The 25,912-nt window shown below is 41.3% G+C and overlaps 1 protein-coding gene across 1 annotated transcript; it reads right to left on the bottom strand.

Moving 5' to 3' along the window:
* Positions 1–7,717: 7,717 nt before the first annotated feature.
* On the bottom strand, positions 7,718–22,799 carry LOC115178817 (catalase). Its single transcript, XM_029740154.1, has 11 exons — positions 22,571–22,799; positions 21,321–21,492; positions 18,484–18,594; positions 17,186–17,316; positions 16,885–16,989; positions 16,464–16,589; positions 14,314–14,505; positions 13,420–13,842; positions 11,098–11,205; positions 9,343–9,420; positions 7,718–8,862 (listed from the first exon to the last, which is right to left on the bottom strand). Exons 1-11 carry the CDS (start codon positions 22,634–22,636, stop codon positions 8,800–8,802), a joined length of 1,575 nt encoding a protein of 524 aa, XP_029596014.1. The 5' UTR covers positions 22,637–22,799; the 3' UTR covers positions 7,718–8,799.
* Between the last annotated feature and the right edge of the window lie 3,113 nt (positions 22,800–25,912).

The following is a 25,912-nucleotide window of genomic DNA, read 5'->3' as shown; positions in this document are numbered from 1 at the left end:
GTGAGGTGGAGGGTTTATAAGAGGAGAGGAGTGGTGAAGGTTGGCGTCATTAGCACTGTTTCCAGTAAATGTGTGTTTTGATTTCTGGAGGCCCTCCCCCCCTCTCTTGCACAATAGCAGGATTGTCAAACTTTTTTTTTTTGCTTTTGGGAATGTATACCCAAAGATATGTGACTGGAGTTCCTGTCACTACCATATTTAGTATTGAGAAAACGTTACGTGGTGCAGTGCATTCGGAAAGTATTCAGACCCATTGACTTTTTTGTTGTTATGTTACAGCCTTATTCTAAAATTGATTACGTAAAAAAATGGCTTCATCAATCTACCCACAATATCCCATAATGACAAAGCGAAAACAGTATTTTAGAAATGTTTGCAAATGTATAAAAATGTAAAAAACTGAAATACCTAATTTACATAAGTATTCAGACCCTTTTCTATGAGACTCGAAATTGAGATCAAGTGCAACCTTTTTCCATTGATCATTTTTTAGATGTTTCTACAAGTTGATTGGGAAACACCTGTCGTAAAATCAATTGATTAAACATGATTTTGAGGGATAAAAAGCAGTTGCTTCTCGAGCCTGAAAATGCATGAACTAAGTGACTGATAGTTGGTGTTCAGCACTCTTAAAAGTATGCCTTATTTACTTTGAAATCACTACTCAAATAGTGATTTTGTCAGACAACATAGGCAGCAGCTCAACAGAGATGAGATGACTTGTAATGAAATAATAAAGAAATTAAATATTTTAAAGTCATGTTAATTAATAGAGTTGAAGTCGGAAGTTTACATACACCTTAGTCAAATACATTTAAACTAAGTTTTTCACAATTCCTGCCATTTAATCCTAGTAAAAATTCCCTGTCTTAGGTCAGTTAGGATCACCACTTTATTTTAAGAATGTGAAATGTCAGAATAATAGTAGAGAGAAGGATTTATTTCAGCTTTTATTTCTTTCATCACATTCCCAGTGGGTCAGAAGTTTACATACACTCAATTAGTATTTGGTAGCATTGCCTTTAAATTGTTTAACCTGGGTCAAATGTTTCGGGTAGTCTTCCACAAGTTTCCCAAAATAATTTTGGCCAATTCCTCCTGACTGGTAACCCACCCAAATGGCTGTGGCCTGGGGTTTTGACCTGCTTGTCTTGGTGGCGCCTCAGGGTTTTGGGTGGTACATTAAAAGCATGGGCATATATCTTAATGCCCTGGCCATTTTCAATAGCATTCAGGGCAAAACGATGCGCATCTTCGCCATAGCCACCACAATCATATATTTTCTTGTAACCTCTCATCTGAAAATATATATTTGTTAAGTATTTTAGAAACAGTGGAGGACTGACCCCTAATCTAAACCCTATTCTGACCCTAACCCCTATTCTAATCCTAACCCTGGTCCCTATTCTAACCCTAACCCTGCTAACTAGGGGTTAGCTAGCTATGCTAGCAGACTTCATCGTATGCTAACTAGCTGGCAAGCATTTATTTAATCTCAGACTTTCTGCTAGTGAGGTTGCTAGCTAGCTAATTGGGGGCGAGCTAGCTATGCTAGTGTAACCGGTTCTGCACCGGTACCTTTCTGCGTTGTGTTCTAGTAAGGTGTAGGTGGAAGATAAGGCTCTGGACACAATTCAGCCGGTTGTCTCTCTTTTAGGGACTGCATGGAATGGATACAAATACAAGGCAAAATTTACTGCTGCAGTCTGGAATCCATACAAGTATATTTGCCTCTCCTCATCACGCTCTGAGCAAACTCAGTAGTAAGAGTATAAACAAAAAATACATTGTACAAAATGTACATGTTCATTTTCTAAATGTTGTACACCAATAACTTGCAAATAAGTTCTAAATATTTCTTAGTGTACTATTGTACCATTATACCTAAAGCATACTGATGGAGCAACAACGCCATTTTTGACATGCCCGGGCAAGTAACAAAATGAACGACAGCTAACTAGGCACATTGAACATGAAATACAAAATCGTCACATTTCACAACATACCTGCATTGAATGGATACAAATTTCTTGGCAAAAGTTACTGCTGCAGTCTGGACTCCATACAAGTATATTTGCCTGATGAAAGACAAAAGGCAGCGCAGAAAACCCATGAGAAAATAATAAAAAAAAAATCACAATGTCGGCACCTGAAAAAGACCCTCTCCCGCAACTAGCGTCCCACCTGGCCAACATCCAGTGAAATTGCAGAGCGCGAAATTCAAAATAGAAAATTCGTAATATTAAACATTCATGAAAATACATTTTACATTTACATTTACGTCATTTAGCAGGCGCTCTTATCCAGAGCGACTTACAGTAGTGAATGCATACATTTCATACAATTTCATACATTTTTTTTTTTTTTTCTGTGCTGGCCCCCCGTGGGAATCGAACCCACAACCCTGGTGTTGCAAACACCATGCTCTACCAACTGAGCTACAGGGAAGTGTCTTACATCTTTTAAAAGCTTAACTTCTTGTTAATCCATCCGCTTTGTCAGATTTCAAAAAGGCTATACAGCGAAAGCATACCATGTGATTATCTGAGGACAGCGCCCTGCGTACAAAAGCATTACAAACATTTTCCAAACAAGCAGAGGCGCCACGAAATTCAGAAATAGCGATAAAATAAATCACTTACCTTTGAAGATCTTCCTCTGTTTGGCAATCCCAAGGGTCCCAGCTACATAACAAATGGTCCTTTTGTTCGATAAAGTCCTTCTTTATATCCCCCAAAAAAGTCAGTTTAGTTGGCGCGCTTGACTCAGTAACCCACCGGTTTCCCTCGTTCAAAATGCATACAAATGAATCCCAAAAGTTACCAATAAACTTCATCCAAACAAGTCAAACAACGTTTCTAAATAATCCTCAATTACCCTAATATGTAAATAAACGATCAAATTTAAGACGGAGAATAGTATGTTCATTACCGGAGATAAATAACGACGTGCGCCACAATACTACAGCCAAAATGGCTACAGCCAAAATGCCACCTAGAAAAACTACTAATTCTAGCTCATTTTTCAAAAAACAAGCCTGAAACTCTTTCAAAAGACTGTTGACATCTACTGGAAGCCCTATGAACTGCAATCTGGGAGGTATTCCTTTGATTTTCCCATAAACAGGCATTTTAAATGGTGTCAACTCAACAACAACAAAAAAATCCCAGATGGATTCTCCTCGGGTTTTCACCTGCTAAATCAGTTCTGTTATACTCACAGACATTAGTTTAAAAGTTTGGGAAACTTTAGAGTGTTTTCTATCCAATACTACCAATTATATGCTTATCCTAGCTTCTGGGCCTCAGTAACAGGCAGTTTACTTTGGGCATCTCAGTCATCCAAACTTCCGAATACTGCCCCCTAGCCCGAAGAAGTTTTAATCATTTCTGTGCACTTTGTCCTGCTTATTTTGAAGTGGGTAGCAGCAGTGGAGTCTGAGAAAGCAGCTCTACATGCTTCTCCAATGTGATCACATGCCAGCATGGAATAGTGCTCAGCGATAGCTAATGCCATGGTGGCCTCAGCCTTTTTTGCAGAGTACATTTTTTTTACCATAAATGGCAGCTTGTTTTGGGTGGAACTTTGGGTGGAAGGCTTTGCCTATTGAGTATGTTTTTGAGTTGTCATGTTTTTTTACATCACTAAGTTTACAACCTTACAATACAGGCAGTATGCCCGTGTATCATCTCCAATAAACGGCTTCAACCAGCCTTTGAATTCAGGGTTTGATTCCCACTCCTTTCTGTATTTTGAGTGTACAGTTTAGACCGAGACATGATGAGCTAGCCAGCTAGATGTTTAGCTTATGTCACAGAGAGGCACACACACAGTGGACAAGGTGAGTAAGTGACTGAGGCTGTGTGAGTCAAATGCAGTGATTTATTTTTGTGCAAGGACTTATTTTAGACAAAGTACATTTTACATTTACATCCCGCCCTGAATGTAAGCCAGGGTGGGATCAGCCAGCGGCGGCTTGCCGCATGCGCGATCCATTTGCAGTCTGGACGCGGATGGGTGAACATCTCCTGCTCTGACTGCAGCTGGGAGGGACTGCTGCGCGTGAACTGGGCCGCCTGTGAGTGCTTTGGGATGGGAGTGGGGCCCCCGGCAGCACCCACTGCCGTTGAGAAGAGTAAGAACGATACATGCTTTCACGTCAGAGTCTCCAAAAGTCTCCAATAACAACAGAAAAAGTCGCTAGATTTGTCGATAGTCTTTTTGAAAATGTGTCGCTAGAGGTCGCTAAGTTGGCAACACAGAGCATGGCTCCCGTTGATGACGTCCCAGCATTAACACAATTTAGAAAATAAATACAATAAAACAATTCACTCTTGAAAGTAATGTAATTGTCAATACTGTGCGTACTGGTAGCGGAGTCCGGACGCCACTGCGCCAAAACCTCCAGCCAATTGGCAAAAGTGCAAAACGCTTAAAGTCCCAATAATTAATTTCAAACAAATAAACATACCTCGTGACACAACACGGAATATAAGAACACCAGTCTGGCGCGTCAAAAATGACACGTAACACAAAACAATATCACACAAAGACATGAGGGGGAACAGAGGAATAAATACATGCATTGTGATTGGGAAATGCAAACCAGGTGTGCAAAACAAGACAAAACAAATGGATCAATGAAAAATGGAGCGGCGATGGATAGAAAGCCACCCGAACAAGGAGGGGAGCCGACTTCGGCGGAAGTCGTGACAGTAATTAATACATCTTAAAATAATACATTAAAATAAATATGAGGGATTTTCAGTGAAATACATAAAGTATATTTTACACCTGTTACACTAGCAGACGTCAAATATTTCAAAGCTGCACCAATTATCTATATAAATCCACAAGATCATAGAGGAATAGCTGATAGGCAGCGGAGATGCCTGGTGCATCATTGTGCATGAAAGATCAGTGGAGACATAATACATGCAGCTCAAAAAGCTCCCCTATGGGTCTTGTTTGGGGACAATACAATCATACTACCTAGACTAGCCTACGTCACCACAATGTAATGAATAATTGCATCATTGTTTTCAAGTGAGTACAACATTCTACTCTTGGCTGTAAACTGCAGTGAAAATGTCATTTGAATAAAGGCCCAAACGCTCTACGATTTGAATGTTTCATTCCATTTGGATCAGTTGTGGGTCTACTCGACAGTTTACAAGGTCTAGAAAGGCACAGAAGCAGGCCAGTCTGGCTGTATTCTTTACTTATGATACTGAGATGCGCTGTCTGTTGCGGATCATCATTCTCCCAAGTCGTCCTATAATAATTTGGCCACATAGGCCTATGCTCCCTGCAGGCCCAGTTATTCAGGAAAACTTAGAGCATGCTCTGCCTCCTCTCAGATCCAAGTGGCTATTCCTTGGCACCAAAAACCATAATGCTATTTGTACCATAAAACTTCAATTAAAACGCAGTCTCAAATAGCAGCCTGTCCTTTTTAAAAGCCAGGGCATATATTTCAGAAAATAAACACCTGTTTCAAATAAACCCTCTTCCTTCTCTTGAACAATTGTGGAGCTTTTTGATGCCAGGTCAATTAAAAACATGCCATTGTAATGATGTGAAATAAAATCAATTATCTTTTAATTATTTCCATATGCAAGAATTTCAATACATTATTGTAATGAAACAGGTAAAGAGAGCGAGCTTGTCCGCAGTAAGGGGTGAACCCGCAATCTTCTGCCTGAGCATAGCACTATCGACGTCACAGCCCAATTCTATTTAGATGATTACTCGCAGTGCTACGGGCCAAAAGGTTGAGAGTTCAGTGACCATCGTGTATATGGAATTAATTATTACTGAATTAATTGGGCGAACCATTATGGTTCTGAATTAGGATTTATTAACTCAAGCAAGTAAAACATTTGCTAAGTGATATATCACATTAATGAATGTCAGATCTGCTAAATGCAAAGATATTCTACATGTGACAGGCGCCGTGATATAATTAAGCAATAAGGCCCGAGGTGGTGTGGTATATGGCCAATATACCACAGCTAAGGGCTGTGCCTAGCACTCTGCGGTTGTGTCGTGGTTTACATACAATACCCCATAATGGCAAAGAGAAAACAGATTTTCAGAATTTCTTTACTTAAGTATTCAGACCCGTAGCATTGAGACTCGAAATTGAGGTCAGGTGCATCCGGTTCCCATTGATCATCCTTAAGATGTTTCTACATGGACTCCACCAATTCAATTGATTGGACATGATTTGGAAAGGCACAAACCCTTTCTATACAAGGTCCCACAGTTGACAGTGCGTGTCAGAGCAAAAACCAAGCCACGAGATCGAAGGAACTGTCAGTAGAGCTCCGAGACAGGATTGTGTCAAGGCACAGATATGGGGAAGGGTACCAAAACAAAAATCTGCAGCATTGAAGGTCCAAGAACACAGTGGCCTCCAACATTCTTAAAAGGAAGAAGTTTGGAACCACCAACCTCACTAGCAGAACGTTTGAGGTGAAATAATGCTCCCATCCAACCTGACAGAGCTTGAAAGGATCTGCAGAGAAGAATGGGAGAAACTCCCTAAATACAGGTGTGCCAAGCTTGTAGCGTCATACCCAAGACTCGAGGCTGTTATCGCTGCCCAAGGTGCTTCAACAAAGTACTGAGTAAAGGTTCTGAATACTTATATAAATGTGATCAGTTAAAACAAATAATAATTAGGAAACATGTCTAAAATCTTGTCTTTGCTTTGTCATTGGGGTATTGTGTGCAGATTTATGAGAAATATTTAATCAATTTTAAAGTAAGGCTTTAACCTAACACAATGTGGAAAAAGTCAAAGGGTCTGAATTCTTTCCGAAGGCACTGTATAATGGAGTTCAAAATACTTAAATTCCTTTCAAATGAGTGTTTGCTTGAGTCTGCATGGAGTGCTAGACAGGCCTGGGTTACAGCGTTGGGACATTTCTATTGGCGTATTAAGCCAGATGGCAGGCAAGCCCTTCTTTTACTCCTGCTATGTTAGGCAAGCTCAAACAGGCACAGAATTTTTCTTTTCTTACATATTTGAAAAATAAAGTCTGGTACCATGGCAATTGAGATGTTATGATTCGTTGATACAGTTTAACCAAGTACATTATAAAGTGGGGGAAATATACAACATAAAGCAAACTCATTCCCCCACATTACCTATAAAATATTAATCAACCGGTTACACTGTGTGAAGAAAATGCGACCTACTTACTATTCAGACAATTTAGGCAAACAGTTAAATGTATTGATGGGAACTAAGTGTGAACCTGGCTTGAATGTTTTGTACAGTTGAAATCAGTCATTGTCAAAGTGTTTACCCTTCGCTCTGTCTGTTGAGTGTCTGGTGTGTTTGCTTTAAAGTCTTAACCACTCTCCCGTGACTGTTTGCATTTGTAAATGTTCTAATGGAGCTGAATGTCTTGTTGAAATGCTGGGCCCTCCAAAGGACCCACCATCATTCACAGTTTGAACTGTATCACAGATGACAACCCCATAAAAATTCTCAATGTATTATGTATTTACAAAGCACTGGGGTTATTCGATCCTGGTCCTGGAGACCAACAGGGTGTGCAGGCTTTTATTCCAGCCCAGTTATCACAGCTCAACTAATCAAGGGTTCGATAAGTAGAATCAGGTGTAGTCCTGGGCTACAACAAAAGCCTTCATGCCCTGGAGTTAAGATCCGCCTGCTTAAAACCAGACACACCAAAACCACATATACAGCATTACCTTTTGATTTATTACAATCTCATTTTGTGGTACAAAGAAGTTCACAACCTTACATTCATATAACAAATCACTTCTCTTCAGACAGGAGATATACGAGCGGGAATGCTACCTAACATAGAAACAGTGGTAAAGCGCAACATGGCAATCGAGGCTTGCGAGAAGAGATAACGACTGAGTTTCCTTCCCAGGAAACAGTGGTGGTTGTTAATTCCCCAGCCCTAACTCAAACGACACCTCTTCAGTGATTTATTCTGGTACAGAGTATCTACACTAATATACAGAAAACATTTGGTAGATTACCATTCTTTTTTGATAGTGATTCAAATCTAGGCAAAGCCCTGATCCTGCCATGGTGTTAAGGATTTGTGACTTAACCAAAAGGCACTGCTGTGTTGGTTTGGCTGCGAGGACGATGACTGAATCACACTAATTGATGGCCTGAAACCATTTCTAATATAACCAAGAAATATGGTGTAGGCATAAATCACAGAACAATTTTAAGAGAACCCAGAAGTTTAAACTGCTAAATACTATAAAATAATTATGAATCTTTTTTGAAAACATTGGTGGTTTGTTTAACTAGGATAAACGCCATATTTCGTGCATATTTTGCATATAGGTTAGCTAACGCATACCTGTTTATTAAGCTAACTAGCAGGGCATACATGAGGCATGGATACACAAACAATAAGTCATTGGGAAAAAGATGAAACACTATACTGACAATGGAATGAAAACTATACTATAAACAACTGAATAAAGGCATGGCTTTTCAGATAGCGTCAGTGTATTTGACTGATTTGGGGACAGATCTTCTCCCATAGGGCTGCAGTCTGACCATATTCATTTCTGTGTGAACTTAGGCAAAATGGACAGGAAACTACATGTAAGAACTGACAGCAATGCTGTCTCTCGTCATCTGTGCAGCAAGTAGCCTGAGGAATTACAAAAACAATCATGATAGTTTGCCATTTAATTAGCTATAGTATTTACTGACGGTCTGTAGTAAGATCTTCTACAGCGGATGGTAAGTGCAACAGGTAGAACTGCCCCCAGGTGGAAGTTAAGGCATCACATCTTGGAGGAGGCAGCGACGGCAGAGGCACCGCCACGAGTGTACACTCTCACAGTGTCCTGGTAGAGAGGAGGAGGGAAGGAGACAAAGGGAGAGAAAGACAAAAATAACTTAGAGCTAAATGCTAAACGTCTATTCATTTAATTCGACTACATTTGTGGATATAAACAAGTAAAACACAATCTTGTTTTATGAGGGGTCCTGAGAGGAACAGTTACAACACAAATATATACTAAATGTAAAGGATAAGAAAAAAGTAAACGAAACGTTCTACAAGTAAAAAAATATACAAGTACACTATTTAGTTCATGTGCAACTTTTGATTTTCATGAAGGCTCTGCAATATACCTAAAATGATTTGACTACACTTGGATCTTTCATTCAAATATTTCCATCCAATTATTCCCACGCATCTGCAACGAGCCGTCTCAGATATGCAAGTGCTTTTCCTATTTGAACTATACTTTGATTGAAATAGGCAAATACCCTTTTAAATGGCATAAGCTTTAGTGTCCGTTGACAAGAATGAATGGACTTACCTTCGTGGGCTCAGTGTTGTTGAGTAGGGCCTGAACCCCGTTTCCATAGTCTGCATGCACAGCCATCAGGTTCTGAATCTGGAAAAACAGGGTGCAAGAGCAGGGAGAGACGGTCAGAAGTGTTGATAGCGATGGCAGTAAAATAGATACATTATACAATATTGCATTGCAAAGATGACCTTTGTGGTAGTGAGGAAGATGATGCCTGGGAAATATACAGTGCCTTCAGAAAGTATTCACACCCCTTGACTTTTTCCACATTTTGTTGTGTTATGCAGCCTGAATTAAAAAAAAAAATTAATCCCACTGGCCTACACACAATACCCCATAATGTCCAAATGTAATGTTTTTCTAAATATTTATAAATTAATAAAAAATGAAAAGCTAAAAATGTTTTGAGTCAATAAGTATTCAACCTGTTTGTTATGGCCAGCCTAAACAAGTTCAGGAGTAAAAATGTGTTTAACAAGTCACAAGTTGCATGGACTCGCTGCGCAATAATATTGTTTAACAAGTACCTCATCTGTGTACCCCACACAAAAAACTATCTGTAAGGTCCCTCAGCCGACCAGTGAATTTCAAACAGATTCAACCACAAAGACCAAGGAGGTTGTTCAATGCCGTGCAAAGGGCACCTAATTGTAGATAAAAAAAAACAACAAAAAAAAACAGACATTGAATATCCTTTTGAGCATGAAGTTATTAATGACACTTTGGATGGTGTATCAATACACCCAGTCACTACAAATTTACAGGCGTTCTTCCTAACTCAGTTGACAGAAAAGGAGGAAACCGCACAGGGATTTCACCATGAGGACAATGGTGACTTTAAAACAGTTACATTTTTTACATTTACATTTTAGTCATTTAGCAGACGCTCTTATCCAGAGCGACTTACAGTAGTGAATGCATACATTTGATACATTTTTTTCTGTGCTGGCCCCCCGTGGGAATCGAACCCACAACCCTGGCGTTGCAAACACCATGCTCTACCAACTGAGCTACAGGGAAGGCTAACAGTTACAGAGTTTAATGGCTGTGATAGCAGACAAAAAATCCTAGAGGATAACCTGGTTCAGTCTGCTTTCCACCAGACACCGGGAGATGAATTCACCTTTCAGCAGGACAATAACCTAAAACAAGGTCAAATCTACACTGGAGTTGCACACAGTACCAAGAAGACCGTGAATGTTCCTGGGTGGCAGAGTTACAGTTGACTTAAATCTGCTTGAAAATCTATGGCAAGACCTGAAAATAATTGTCTAGCCATGACCAACAACCGATTTGACAGAGCTTGAACAATTTTGAAAATAATAATAGGCAAATATTGCACAATCCAGGTGTGGAAAGCTCTTAGAGACTTACCCAGAAACACTCACAGCTGTAATCGCTGCCAAAAGGTGATTCTAACTTGTATTGACCCAGGGGGTTGAATACTGAAGTAATCAAGGTATAAATGGGGTTTATTTTTCATATATACATTTTATTTGTTTTTACAAATATACTTTTTTTCTTCCACAGACGGTTTTGTGTAGACCGTTGACAAAAAAAAGACAATTAAATCAAATTGTAATCCCACTTCGTACAAACAAAACGTGTAAAAAGTCAAGGGGTGTGAATACTTTCTGATGACAGTGTGGTGGAGGAGTTTGATTTGAATAGTAATGATAAAAAAACATGATAGAAATAACATGATTGCTGAGCTCAATGATGATAAAAATGGTGACTTAAACAATCATAATGATGAGGACTCACCCAGCGTTCCTGGATGAAGACTTGGGCTCCCTTCAGGGCACCAGCCATGTTCTGACAGAGCCTCTGGCGCTCCTCCTCATTCAGCACCTCAGTGAAGAAGGTACGCACCTGCAATACACACACAAGGTCAAGCAACTGGTCACAAGTGCATTAATAAACAATTAAACTATCAATAAATAAGTATTTCATTATTTGTAATCATTTATAAGCATTACAGTTAGGGATTTTTTGAATTTATAGATTACAAAGCCTTTATAAACATTTGAACACAGAAACAAAGTAGTACTGCTTAAAAAAGGAGATTTAGAGTTCTATATAGAGTGTATCATCATTGTGCCTGCCAGCGCACACAGATCTCTATGTGTATGAATTCACCCTCAGGTCACATCAGTGCAACCTTCTGTACTGGAGAGGAGCCTATCAACCTCTCGCGACCAGGAACCCTGGTTGACCCCAGTGGCCAGGAGGAGCCCCTTTTGAAGTGCCAGGCTTGACCAGCAGGGCCAGGATATGGCCCCAATCTACACATCCTGGAAGAGCCAGAGCTGGAATGCTCTTTGCTCCAGTATGACGGGTAATAAAGTCCAGATCCACAAATGTTTTTTGAACTACATTAAGTGGCAAGCCTTTTTCTAAAACACATTGCCTGACAGCGCATCAAAACATGAGCCTCGTAAAATGTTGGGGTTAGTGAAAAGTATGTTTTATGTTCCTCTTAGAAATTCTCTTTCTTCCTTGAAGCCGAGCTAACTATTGCGGATCACCGGCTTGTATCCGACTGACCTAGGTTTGTCCCAGACAAAAAACATAAAACAAAAACTTGGTCGACCGAATGCCGCCTGTTTTATTGACCAATCGATTGCTACATTTTTCCATATTCAGAAAGTATTCAGATAACTTTCCTTTTCCCAAATGTTCTTACATTACAGCCTTTAAAATACTTTTTCCCCCCTCATCAATCTACACACACACACACACACAATACCCCGTAATGACAAAGTTCATTACATTTCTAAAAAATAAAAAACAGAAATATCTTATTTAACATCTGTATTTCAGACGCTTTGCAATGAGACTCGAAATTGAGCTCAGGTAAATCCTGTTTCCATTGATCATCCTTGAGATGTTTCTTCAACTTGATTCGAGTCCACCTGTGGTAAATTCAATTGATTAGACAGGCGCACACCTGTCTATATAAAAAAAGGTCAAACCCAAGCCATGAGGTTGAAGGAATTGTCCGTAGAGCTCCGAGACAGGATTGTGTCGAGGCACAGAGCTGGGTACCCCAACATTTCTGCAGCATTGAAGATCCAAGAACACAGTGGCCTCTATCATTCTTAAATGGAAAAAGTTTTGAACCATCAAGACTCTTCCTAAAGCTGGCCGCCTGGCCAAACTGAGCAATCGGGGGAGAAGAGCCTTGGTCACGGAGGTGACCAAGAACCCGATGGTCACTCTGACAGAGCTCCAGAGTTCCTCTGTGGAGATGGGAGAACCTTCCAGAAGGACAACCATCTCGGCAGCACTCCACCAATCAGGCCTTAATGATAGAGTGGCCAGACAGAAGCTACATTACAGCCCACTTGGAGTTTGCCAAAAAGGCACCTAAAGACCCTCAGACCATGAGAAACAACATTCTCTTCTCTGATGAAACCAAGATTGAACTCTTTGGTCTGAAGGGACTGGGAGACTAGTCAGGGTCGAGGCAAAGATGAACAGAGAGATCCTGACTTATGGTAGAGAAATTAACATTCAATTCTCTGGCAAGAGCTCTAGTGGACATTCCTGCAGTCAGCATGCCAATTGCATGCTTCCTCAAAACTTGAGACATCTGTGGCATTGTGTTGTGACAAAACTGCACATTTTAGATTGGCCTTTTATTGTCCCTTCCACAAGGTGCATCTGTGTAATGATCATGCTGTTTAAATCAGCTTCTTGATATGCCACACTTGTCGACTGGATGGATTATCTTGGCAAAGGAGAAATGACCACTAACAAGGATGAAAGAAGAACATTTCGGGGATCTTTTATTTCAGCTCATCAAACAGAAGACCAACACTTTACGTATTGTATTTATTATGTTGTTCAGTGTATTTCCAAAACTTTGGTTTACTTTAATGTAACTAGGGCTGACTCCAATTAGTCGACTGGTCGATTGTTTGGTCGATAGGCTGTTGGTCGACCAAGATTTTATTTTGTCAAGCAGTAGCAAAAATATATATACACACACATTTTTTTTTTTTTAAATGGCACACGAGACACCTGGCTGAGTCGCGCCCATCTCAGTGAACTAATCCATTGTGCGCTACATAGATACATTACCTGTGTGACATTATCGTCGTCAGCGCTGTTGTAGCGGCCCACATCTGGGGACACCTTAAACCTGGTCTCCACGTGCTGGGGCTGGGTCTCTGGAGCACTGAAGCTGTTGGGGAAGTAGTTGGGAGCGCCAGCCTGGTTGTCGAACATGCACATGGGCCCGTCTCGCTGGTAGTTGGCCACACGGGTCCTGAAGGGGCAGTTGACGGGCAGCTGCAGGTAGTTGGTTCCCAGCCGGTGGCGGTGTGTGTCTGGGTAGGAGAACAGACGCCCCTGCAGCATCTTGTCGGGGCTGGGCTCGATGCCAGGGGGCATATTGCTGGGGTCAAAGGCCAGTTGCTCGATCTCAGCAAAGTAGTTGGTAGGGTTTCTGTTGAGCACCAACCTCCCCACCCGAATGAGGGGGTACTCCTTGTGAGACCACACCTAAGGAAAAAAGAAGTGTTGCTACTTCTCAGGCCAACCAAGGTGCATGGATGTGCAAGAGATTTCTAGCCATTCTTAGAGGACAAAGATTTTTTTAATGCATGCATGCATGACCCCTACCCTATATTTTCACCTAATAATTATCCCGAAAAGATTGCCGCTATTCAGTCAGTTACCCATTATTCTACCATTCACAAACGCTATGACACCATAACAGATCTCAGACCACTTTCAGAGGTTATGTGGAGTAAGTCCCCCCTCTGGTGGAAAAGTCAGAGTACTGCAAATGTATGGATACTCAGAATATTTTTATATATATCTTGTTTAAATGGCTAACAAAGTACAATACTAAGACATTTCAGGTATGTCACATTATTAAAAAAAATAAAAAAGTATTGATCAAATGTTACGGAATGTACCTAGTAGGGTCCCCACATAATTGAATAAATCAAAATTGTATCTCTATGCTACCTTGGTCAGGTCAAAGGGGTTCCACTGGAACTTCTCGGCCTGGTCAAAGGTCATGATCTGGATGTAGAATGACCAGGAAGGGAATTCGCCATTGGCGATGGAGGTGTAAAGGTCTCGAATGGCGTAGTCCGGGTCGGTGGAGGCCAGGCGCTCGGCGTCCTCAGGTTTCATGTTCTTGATACCCTGGTTGGTCTGAGAGGAGAGCAGAGGAAGGATGCTATGGGTTACTATGGACACGTCCCAATTTTTTAAACTAGGTTTACTTCTTTTCCCACTATTACTCTCTTGCATCCTTCAATTAATTAAGTATAGTCGACTCCTATATCTATTTAAGTGTAGTACATTTCACTAGTCCTGTAGCATCTTTTTTGAGGATAATACAGTGCCACCGTTGTGGCCCGCTAACAAGGACTGCGCCCCCCCCCCCCCCCTCTCCTCCTCCGTGGCCGAGGTGAGTAAGACATTTAAACGTATTAACCCTCGCAAGGCTTAACCCTCCCTAGCCGCGCAGACAAGCTGGCTGGAGGGTTTACGGACATATTCAATCACTCCCTATCCCAGTCTGCTGTCCCCACATGCTTCAAGATGGCCACCATTGCTACTGTACCCAAGAAGGCAAAGCTAACTAAATGACTACCGCCCCGTAGCACTCACTTCTGTCATCATGAAGTGCTTTGAGAGACTAGTCAAGGATCATATCACCTCCACCTTCCCTGTCACCCTAGACTCACTTCAGTTTGCATACCGCCCCAACTGGTCCACAGACGATGCAATCACTATCACACTGCCCTATCCCATCTGGACAAGAGGAATACCTATGGAAGAATGCTGTTCATTGACTACAGCTCAGCATTCAACACCATAGTACCCTCAAAGGTCATCATTAAGCTGGAGGCCCTGGGTCTCAACCGCGCCCTGTGCAACTGGGTCCTGGACTTTCTGACGGGCCGCCCCCAGGTGCTGAAGGTAGGAAACATCTCCACGTCGCTGACCCTCAACACTGGGGCCCCACAAGTGTGCGTGCTCAACCCCCTCCTCTACTCACTGTTAACCCATTACTGTGTGGCCATGCACGCCTCCAACTCAATCATCAAATTTGCAGACGACACAACAGTAGCGGGCTTGATTACCAACAACGAGACAGCCTACAGGGAGGAGGCGAGGGCAGGAAAACAACCTCTCACTCAATGGCAACAAAACAAGGGAGATGATTGTGGACTCCAGGAAACAGCAGAGGGAGCACCCCCGTATCCACATGGAAGGGACAGTAGTGGAGAAGGTGGAAAGTTTTAAGTTCCTCGGCGTACACATCACAGACAAACTGAAATGGTCCACCCACACAGACAGCATGGTGAAGAAGACTCAACAGCGCCTCTTCAACCTCAGGAGGCTGAAGAAATTTGGCTTGTCACCTAAAACCCTGACAAACTTTTACAGGTGCACAATCGAGAGCATCCTGTCGGGCTGTATCACCGCCTAGTACGGCAACTGCACCACCCTCAACCGCAAGGCTTTCCAGAGGGTGGTGCTGTCTGCACAACGCATCACCGGAGGCAAACTACCTGCCCTCCAAGACACCTACAGAACCCGATGTCACAGGAAGGCCAAAAAGATAATCAAGGACAACAACCACCCAAGCCACTGACTGTTCACCCCGCTACCATCCAGAAGGCGAGGTCAGTACAGGTGCATCAAAGCTGGGACTGAGAGACTGAAAAACAGCTTCTATCTCAAGGCCATCCGACTGCTAAAACAAAAATCAGAGAGGCTGCTGCCTCCATAGAGACTCATATCACTGCCCACTTTAATAAATGGATCACTAGTCACTTTAAACAATGCCACTTTAATAAATGTTAACATATCTTACATTACTCATATGTATATAATCACTGTACCTTATACCATCTATTGCACCATGCCTATGCCGCTCGGCCATCTCTCATCCATATATTTATATGTACATACTCTTATTCATTCCTTTACACTTGTGTGTATAAGGTAGTTGTTGTGAAATTGTTAGATTACTTGTTAGATATTACTGCACTGTCGGAAGTAGAAGCACAAGAATTTCGCAACACTCGAATTAACATCTGCTAACCATGTGTATGTGACCAATAAAATGTGACTATATTTTTTAGTTATGCTCTGACCTTGTAGTGGAACTTGCAGTAGACGGGCTGACAGTCGGCGTTCACCATCTTGAAGGTGTGGGATCCGTAGCCGTTCATGTGGCGGAAGCCGTCGGGCAGACCACGGTCACTGAACAGGAAGGACACCTTCACAGAGATTAAGACAAAACTATGAACAAGGGCACATATTCAGTCATAAGCAATTTAGCCATTGTGCTAAGTAAATAAGATTAGAATAAGAAGAATGATCTAATCTATTTAAATGAACGCAGCAACCACCATTTCTAGATGTACTGGCACAGCTTTTAAGTTGGTAATGACATGTTCTTACTAGAATTTGGCTTAGTGTGGGGGTGAAATCAGAAAATACAATGCATTTTCTGACTCCAACTATCGTGCGTGTACAGGTTTGGTGGCGAGTAGAGGGGAGCAGATACAGTACCTGATGCATACACTCAGGCCGCAGGCTCCAGAAGTCCCACACCATGTCTGGGTCCTTCAGGTGAGTCTGGGGGTTGCGCTTCTGAGAGTGGATGAAGGATGGGAACTGCACAAAACAAAGGGAAATTAGAGAGATGTGGTAATGGTATTTACTATCATACGGGGAGATGAACTAATGTATTAGCCTGGTCGCCAGTCTGTTCAGCTAACATTCCACTCCTTGTACTGCATGTCATGTGTCAAAGACTGAATCTAGGCAAGGCACACCCAGGCGCAATCTTGACTCACACGTCTGAACTCACCAGCATTGCATCCCTGATAAAGAATATGGGGGTGTTGTTGCCAGTAAGGTCCCAGTTGCCCTCGTCAGTGTAGAACTTGACTGCAAAGCCACGTGGGTCTCTCACTGTGTCAGCTGAGCCCGATTCCCCAGCTACATGAGTTGGAGACAAAAATAGGTTGATAAGAAACACACATGGACAACCAGTTTAAACACAATACACTAGTTGCAGAATAAAAAATATGACATTGTGTATTTTCTGGTATTTATTCAATGGTGTATTGGTGATGTAAAGTGGGGTCTGAAATGATCAACTCCCTTGATAAAAAAAAAAAGTGTGTTCATGGGGCTGACATTGCTGGCCCAAATGTCAGTAGTGAAGCTAATAGCAGTGACTCTCATGGAGGCAAGTTTCAACAATATTGTGTAACTCTGGTAGGGCAACATCTGAAAAATAGTGCGTACCGGGGCTCGACCAGTCGGCAAAAACCAACATCATCCACGACAGAGCATGGTTGATTGTCAAGGGCAATGAAATCCATTATCTTGGCGTTAATGGATTTCGCCTTATCTCACAGAAATGTTCTTACTCTTTCAAATGACAGCTCGACCTGAACTTGTTGGAAGTGTGGGCTTAATATTTTTCTGCTTTTGTTCTGTGTAGCGCTGTATTTTTCGTGGCGTCATTACGTCACCTACTTACATTATGCATTCTTGTACTGGGTAAAGTTCATGATAACGTTGACCTGAACAAGAGCCCCAGGACCAGTGGAAGCAAAATAGCCCCATAACATCAAAGATCAATTTGGCAAAAACAAAATTAAGACATTAATAAATGAATTTCTATAGCTTCCAAAAAATATATATATTTTTTTACAATGGTGGGTAAGTGCCAAGATGGAGGCGCGTTGGCTTCAGAAAGCACCCCCTCTGTCAGTCAACTAGTGTATATATTGCATTTTATACTTACAGGAGCAATAAGGGTACATCGACAGCTTTTTCACCTAGTCGGCTCGGAATTTGAAACAGCGACCTTTTGGTTATTGGCTAAACGTGCTTAACCGCTAGGCTACCTGACTGTCCAGAATTCTTCAGATATCGGCAAACATTGCTCTTGCAGACAAGCATGCTCTTAGTAATTTCCTCTACAGTAGCAGTAGTCAAATTGGTAGCTAGCAAATCTGATAGTGTTTCTTTTTGCATGTCCTTAAGGAAACAAAAGTAACTGTGTAAATGAGTTTGTAACAGTTTTATAGAAAAACCAAAGTGAGCAGCCTCAAAATACCAGGATTTTTTTTTTAATGTAGGCTAATGTCTTACCCACGGTGGAGAAGCGAATAGCGATAGGTGTGGTCTTGCCCACATGCTCAAACACCTTGGCCTTGCAGTAGCGAGAGATGTCATGTGTCACCTCAAAGTACCCAAAAGCACCTGTGTAGGAAGAGGCAGAAAATGGTCAGTTAATGAGTATATAGTACCAGTAAAAAGTTTGGACACACCTACTCATTCAAGGGTTTTTCTTTATTTTTACTATTTTCTACATTGTAGAAAAACAGTTAAGACATCAAAACTGTTAAATAACACATATGGAATCATGTAGTAACCCAAAAAGTTTTATATTTGAGATTCTTCAAAGTAGCCACCCTTTGCCTTGATGACAGCTTTGCACACTCTTGGCACTCTCTCAACCAGCTTCATGAGGTAGTCACCTGGAATGCATTTCAATTAAACAGGTGTGTATTGTTAAAAGTTAATTTGTGGAATTTCTTTCCTTCTTAATGCATTTGAGCCAATCATTTGTGTGGTGACAAGGTACGGGTGGTACACAGAAGATAACCCTATTTGGTAAAATACCAAGTCCATATTATGGCAAGAACAGCTCAAATAAGTGTTAGGTTCTAAATGAGCCTAGTAAAACTCATGTACGATTAGTAAAGGTTAAACCAAGTGTATTCACCCATTGGGTCATACAGTTGCATAAGACAAAGACATGGTTCCACCAGTGGTAGTATATATACACACCAATTTGGGGTGGAATCTTCTCCTCTAAACATTACATATTTGTTGCTAGGCCGGAAATTAAGTGACGCGGGTAATAAACTGTTCCTTCTCCCTTAACGTGACCTAACCTCAGCCCCCTTCCTCACTAAGCCACATCTCTCCACCCTTATCAGTGCCATGCCAACATGTGATCATCTTTCCTTCACTTTGTATATTCCAAGCTTAATTGCCTCCACCCATATACATTCATTCTACAGATAACCATTAACTTCTGGTGTAGACCCTAGACTATAGCACTCAATATTTCTATAGAATACCTGGTAATTAACACTATTCCAAGTTTAGGAGTCAGAACCCAGAATCCATCATAAGCAAAGAGAAACGACAGTCCAATATTACTTTAAGACATGAAGGTCAGTCAATATGGAAAATTTAAAGAACTTTGAAAGTTTCTTCAACAGACTTGTCTATTTAAATAAATAAACATTTCGCAAAAAAACATTTAAAATAAATAAATAATAAAACAAAAAAAACAGCAAAAACCATCAAGCGCTATGATGAAACTGGCTCTCATGAGGACCGACACAGGAAAGGAAGACCCAGAGTTCCCTCTGCTGCAGAGGATAAGTTCACTAGAGTTACCAGCCTCAGAAACTGAAGCCCGAATAAACGCTTCACAGAGTTCAAGTAACAGACACATCAACTGTTCAGAAAAGACTGTGTGAATCAGGCCTTCATGGTCAAATTGCTGCAAAGAAACCACTACTAAAAGGACACCAATAAGAAGAAGAGGCTTGCTTGGGCCAAGAAACACAAGCAATGGACATTAAACCGGTAGAAATCTGTCCTTTGGTCTGATGAGTCCAAATTTTTGATTTTTGGTTCGACCCGCTGTGTCTTTGTGAGACGCAGAGTAGGTGAACGAATTATGTCTGCATGTGTGGTTCCCACCGTGAAGGAGGTGGAGGAGGTGGTGAGATGGTGCTTTGCTGGTGACACAGTCAGTGATTTATTTAGAATTCAAGGCACACTTAACCAGCATGGCTACCACAGCCTTCTGCAGCAATACACCATCCCATCTGGTTTGCGCTTAGTGGGACTATCATTTGTTTTTCAACAGAACAATGACCCATCACACCTCCAGGCGTGCTTGAGTGCTGCATCAGATGACCTGGCCTCCACAGTCACCCAACCTCAACCTAATTGAGATGGTTTGGGATGAGTTGAAGGAGTGAAGGAGTGAAGGAAAAGCAGCCAACAAGTGCTCAGCATATGTGGGAACTCCTTAAAGACTGTTGGAAAAGCATTCCAGGTGAAGCTGGTTGAGAGAATGCCAAGAGTGTGCAAATATGTCAAGGCAAAGGGTAGCTACTTTGAAGAAAATATTTTGATTTGTTTAACACTTTTTGGTTATTTCATAGTTGTGATGTCTTCACTGTTATTCTACAATGTGTAAAATAGTACAAATAAAGAAAACCCCTTGAATGAGTAGGTGTGTCCAAACTTTTGACTGGTTCTGTACATCTAGCTAGTTAGTAAACACCTACTTATAAAGCCATACACATGGTGCACTTTACCCTTCTGTATAGTGGACCAACACAGAACATCACATGATCAAGTATGGTCCTATAATATTCTGCCCTGAGTAGACTAACGAGTTACAGTTGGTATTTTGGCCTAGACCCAGAAGTAGGCCAACACTTTCTAATATGTTTATTTCAAATGTGATAGGCATGTCTGGGGAAGTATTTCCCTATACCATTACTTTGTGAGGGTCCACTTTTATGAACAAATCTAGTAGCGTCTGACTCTTTCCAGCTCTGTAATTTCAGCCGGTCTTCAAACAGTTTCTGACAAATACAGTGAGCTCCAAAATAATTCAGACAGTGACAATTTTTTGTTGTTGCTTTGGCTCTGTACTCTAGCACTTTGGATTTGAAATGATACAATAACTATCAGCTTTAATTTGAGAGTATTTTCATCCATATCGGGTGAACCGTTTAGAAATGACAGCACATGGTCGGTCCCCCCCACACACAATGATTACATCAAGCTTGTGACTTTACAAACTTGTTGTAATGTAATGCTTTTGGAGCTCACTGTATATTGCATAAATGCTAATCAGTGTCTGTTAAAACGTATTGGTGGACACCCACCGCCTCCCTTGGCATGTACCACCCTCTCTGGGATGCGCTCGCGGTCGAAGTGGGCCATCTCGTCTATGAACGGGGTGTCCTGCACTAGGAGGGGCCCCCGGGGACCCGCTGTTATTATATTCAGCTTGTCCCCTATCGGGTGACCAGCCCCAGTGGTCAGGTTGTCTGGCCTCTGAAGGGGAAGCAATGACATAGACATCACACATAAGACATTGCACTACACACTTTATTTACACATTAGGCCTCCTTTCTCTATTTCCCTTTGGTAACCGAGTAGGTCCTTTCCCTGATTCCACATCAGCTACACTTACACTCTTAATGAATGTACTTGTTCTTAAGAGACGCAACTACACACACATTAAGACTAGGAATGTACAGGTACACTTTGGGCACCTGACACTTAATAGCCTGGGCACAAGACTCAATGGTCCCATTAGGTATGTGTGATATAGACCTTGTTTACTTACAATCTTGCATAATGTTGAACCATTAAGTCTACCCTTCCTGCGCACCAATGATTAGATAACCATCATTTGACATGGCTAAAGTCCAAGCTAAACTATAGGCAATACAATGACCTAGCTACATTTCTTATCCCAACAACTCAAGGCCCATAATCATCCAGTTATTGCAAAGTGTCACTGATTATTCTATTCTCATCTTGCAATGTTTTCACGTTAAACCAGCAAATTAAAAAACACAAGCAGTCAACTTCTTCTTGGCATTGAACTAGGTAGCTAGTTGACGTTAGTTAGCTAATCAAAACAAATAGCTACTCTGCAATTATGTTAAGTGAACATATTACATGGTCACATGAGTATGGAAGTAAACCCTAGATAACCTTGGAATTATTTTGGAATTCTATTCTACAAAATGTCAAGAAAGCTCGAGCTGCAGGGGTTTGTTGGAAATGGGCAGGGTTTGACTTTGTGATTGTGGGTATAAGCAGCTAGTAACTACCAGCTGCTAGTCCACGCTAGCTAGTAGTAATAGGCTAACGTTAGTTGTAGGCAGCAGCCAGCTAACAATTCTTGCACGATCAAAAAAAGACAATTCAAATACAAATGTGCATTCTTTGGTTGTGGAATTGATCAGTACAATGGTTCAGTAAATGTGTAGCTAACTAGCTACCTAACATTAGCATTATAGCTAAGTAGTCCAGCAGGCAGAAAGCAACCCTGGATGATCCCTCACCCATTTCTAAGCAGATCTGCACAACACAAACTAAGTATTAAAAAAAAATGACAAACCTGATCGCTTCGGCCCTCTTTCCATAACTTCATTTGATCGTTTGCTTTCCCTCGATCCTCGTCCATCTTATAGGAAGACGTTTAAACCACAACTGTTTAGAGGAAAAATGATATTTCTGAGTGCTATTTAGCCACTGTACGATTAGGGTCCTACTGCTTTCTCCCCGCTGCTGGATCACCATCTGAACTACTTTCGGGGCAAATAAAAAGTACCCCTGGCTGCGCACCGCAGAACAGGGCGGGGTAAACATGTAGCCCGACCCAAGACCCAAAGGTGAGCGGGTTATTTCTACGGGTAGTCAGTTATAGGTTCACGTTGTCTGGTCGAACTACAAACTTGCGATCCAACTCTCACGTCAGGCAACAGACTAAATAACGTATTTAAACATAGAAAATATTTACATTGCTAGTTGGCTAGCTTGGCAGAGATTAAGTGTCATATTTATCAGATACTGCTGAACCCATAACTAAGTGTATCACAACTGCAGTTACAATATAGCTGCTGTGTGCTTGCGTGTAGTCATCATGTTGTGTTGCCACGGAAACATATGCACACCGACAGAGAGAGATAGTTTTATTCCCTTTTATTAATAGTGTGTTATTAATAGTGTGTAGTCAGTCATGATGTTGTGTTGTCACGGGCACATATGTGCACAGAGACAGATAGCTTGATTTCCTTTAATGAATAGAAAATACAAAAATGACAGTTGTTTTATTGCTTGGTGATATTTGTTTAATTGAGTGGACACAAAGCTATTTAGCCATTTCAATTGGGAGCATAGGTCGTGATAGGCAGAAAGGGTTGACTGGATGGATATAGGTGGCTTCAAGGGAAGAATTATGGACCTTTTTATTTTAACTCAATATTCACATCCAAAGAACATCAAATAGTCAGGAGGCAGAGTTGAATGTATTAATATCTTTATTCTGTGGAAAGTGGTAAGCATAGAAGTAATACTGTATGTTATTGTAAGAATCCACTGTTCCATACACTCTTAGACGAAAGGGTTCCAAATGGATTCTTCGGCTGTCCCCATAGCGGAAGCCTTTTTGGTTCCAGGTAGAACCCCCTGTGGAAAGGGTTTCACATGGAACCCAAAAGGGTTCTATTCACTGTATGTTGTTTCTGAGATGTTACCTCCAACAAAGTATCCACAAAAGCCTTTTAAAAATGAAAGAATAGATGCTAAGTGAAAACATTGCTATGACCATAACCCTAACCTCCTACCCTAACATTAACCTAACACTTTTAAATCTCAACTTCAATAGGGTGAAATCAGAATGGGTATCCCAAGCATCCCACTTAGCATTCACATCCCCCTCTGGGTGTGTCTGAGGGGATGACTGAGCTCCATCCCCTGCTCGTCTGAAGTTTGCAAAAGTGCACCAGGATGTTCCACAGCACTACTGGCATAATATTCTGTGGACAGATGAAACTACAGTTGTGTTGTTTGGAAGGAGAACACAACACTGTGTGGAGAAAAAAAGGCACAGCACACTAACATCAAAACCTCATCACAACTGTAAAGTATGGTGGAGGGAGCATCATGGTTTGGGACTGCTTTGCTGCCTCAGGGTCTGGACAGCTTGCTATCATCGATGGAAAAATGAATTCCCAAGTTTATCAAGACATTTTGCAGGAGAATGTTAGGCTATCTGTCCACCAATTGAAGCTCAACAGAAGTTGGGTGATGCAAAAGGACAACGACCCAAAACACAGAAGTAAATCAACAACAGAATGGCTTCAACAGAAGAAAATATGCCTTCTGAAGTGGCCCAGTCTGAGTCCTGACCTCAACCCGATTGAGATGCTGTAGCATGACCTCAAGAAAGCAGTTCACACCAGACATCCCAAGAATATTGCTGAAAAGAAACAGTTTTGCAAAGAGGAATGGTCCACAATTCCTCCTGACAGAAAATGTTTGGTTGAGGTTATTGCTGCCAAAGGAGGGTCAACCAGTTATTAAATCCAAGGGTTCACATACTTTTCCCACCCTGGACTGTGAATGTTTACACAGTGTGTTCAATAAAGACATGAAAATGTATAATTGTTTGTGTGTTATTAGTTTAAGCAGACTGTGTTTGTCTATTGTTGTGACCTAGATGATCAGATCACATTTTATGACCAATTTCTGCAGAAATCCAGGTATTTATAAAGGGTTCACATACTTTTGCTTTCCACTGTACATGCAAGGAAGATGAAAGAGGACCTATACTCCTTACACCTTGCTTCTGAGATGAGCTTCCTGGTAACAACACTTATTACACAAAGGTACAGAAGTGCAAAATCAATACTTTTTCTACTGTTGGGTGAACATTTAGTTGTCAAATATGCACAGCTGCAACTTTTTGACTTAGTTTTTTATACATTTCCAAGGAATTGGCATCTAGTAACTGGGAAAGTATAGACCAATGGCCAACCTCCTGCACCTTCACTGGCAGCTTCTGAGAGACTGAGAAGGAATGGAGAGAGAAGGGGAAAAAAGGGAAGTTAGATTAGTTAGATGACAATACACTATGTTAAATATATCATGTCCATATCAATGTATCCTCTATGATATTCCCTACTTTGCAGCAGGCCAGCAGTAGGTAGAATGCTTCTGCTCCATGCAGGACAGTCTGCAGATCCAGGGTCATCAAATCAAACTTTATTTGTCACATGCGCCGAATACAACAGTACACCTTACCGTGAAATGCTTACTTACAAGAGCTCAACCAACAATGCAGTTCAAGAAAGAGTTAGGAAAATATTTACAAAAGAAACGAAAGAAAAAATGATAAAAAGTAACACAATAAAATAACAATAACAAGGCTATATACAGTGGGAACAGGCACCGCGTCAATGTGCGGGGGTACAGGTTAGTCGAGGTAATTTGTACATGTAGGTAGAGATAAAGTGACTTTGCATAGATAATAAACAGCGAGTAGCAGCAATGTAAAAACGAATGGAGAGGGGGCTGTCAATGTAAGTCTAGACGCTGTTTTTTGGTCCTAGACTTGGCGCTCCGGTACCACTTGCCGTGCGGAAGCAAAGAGAACAGTCTATGACTTGGGTGACTGGAATCTTTGATGATTTTTTGGCCTTTCCTCTGATAGCGCCTAGTATATACAGTTGAAGTCGGAAGTTTACATACACTTAGGTTGGACTCATTAAAACTCATTTTTTAACCACTCCACAAATTTCTTGTCAACAAACTATAGTTTTGGCAAGTCGTTTAGGACATATACTTTGTGCATGACACAAGTAATTTTTCCAACAATTGTTAACAGACAGATTATTTCACTTATAATTCACTGTATCACAATTCCAGTGGGTCAGAAGTTTACATACACTAACTTGAC

Source organism: Salmo trutta, chromosome 38 (genome assembly GCF_901001165.1).
Source record: "Salmo trutta chromosome 38, fSalTru1.1, whole genome shotgun sequence".
Classification (NCBI taxonomy): domain Eukaryota; kingdom Metazoa; phylum Chordata; class Actinopteri; order Salmoniformes; family Salmonidae; genus Salmo; species Salmo trutta.
Note: the sequence above shows the minus strand (reverse complement) of the source record. Positions and strands in the feature narration are given on the sequence as shown.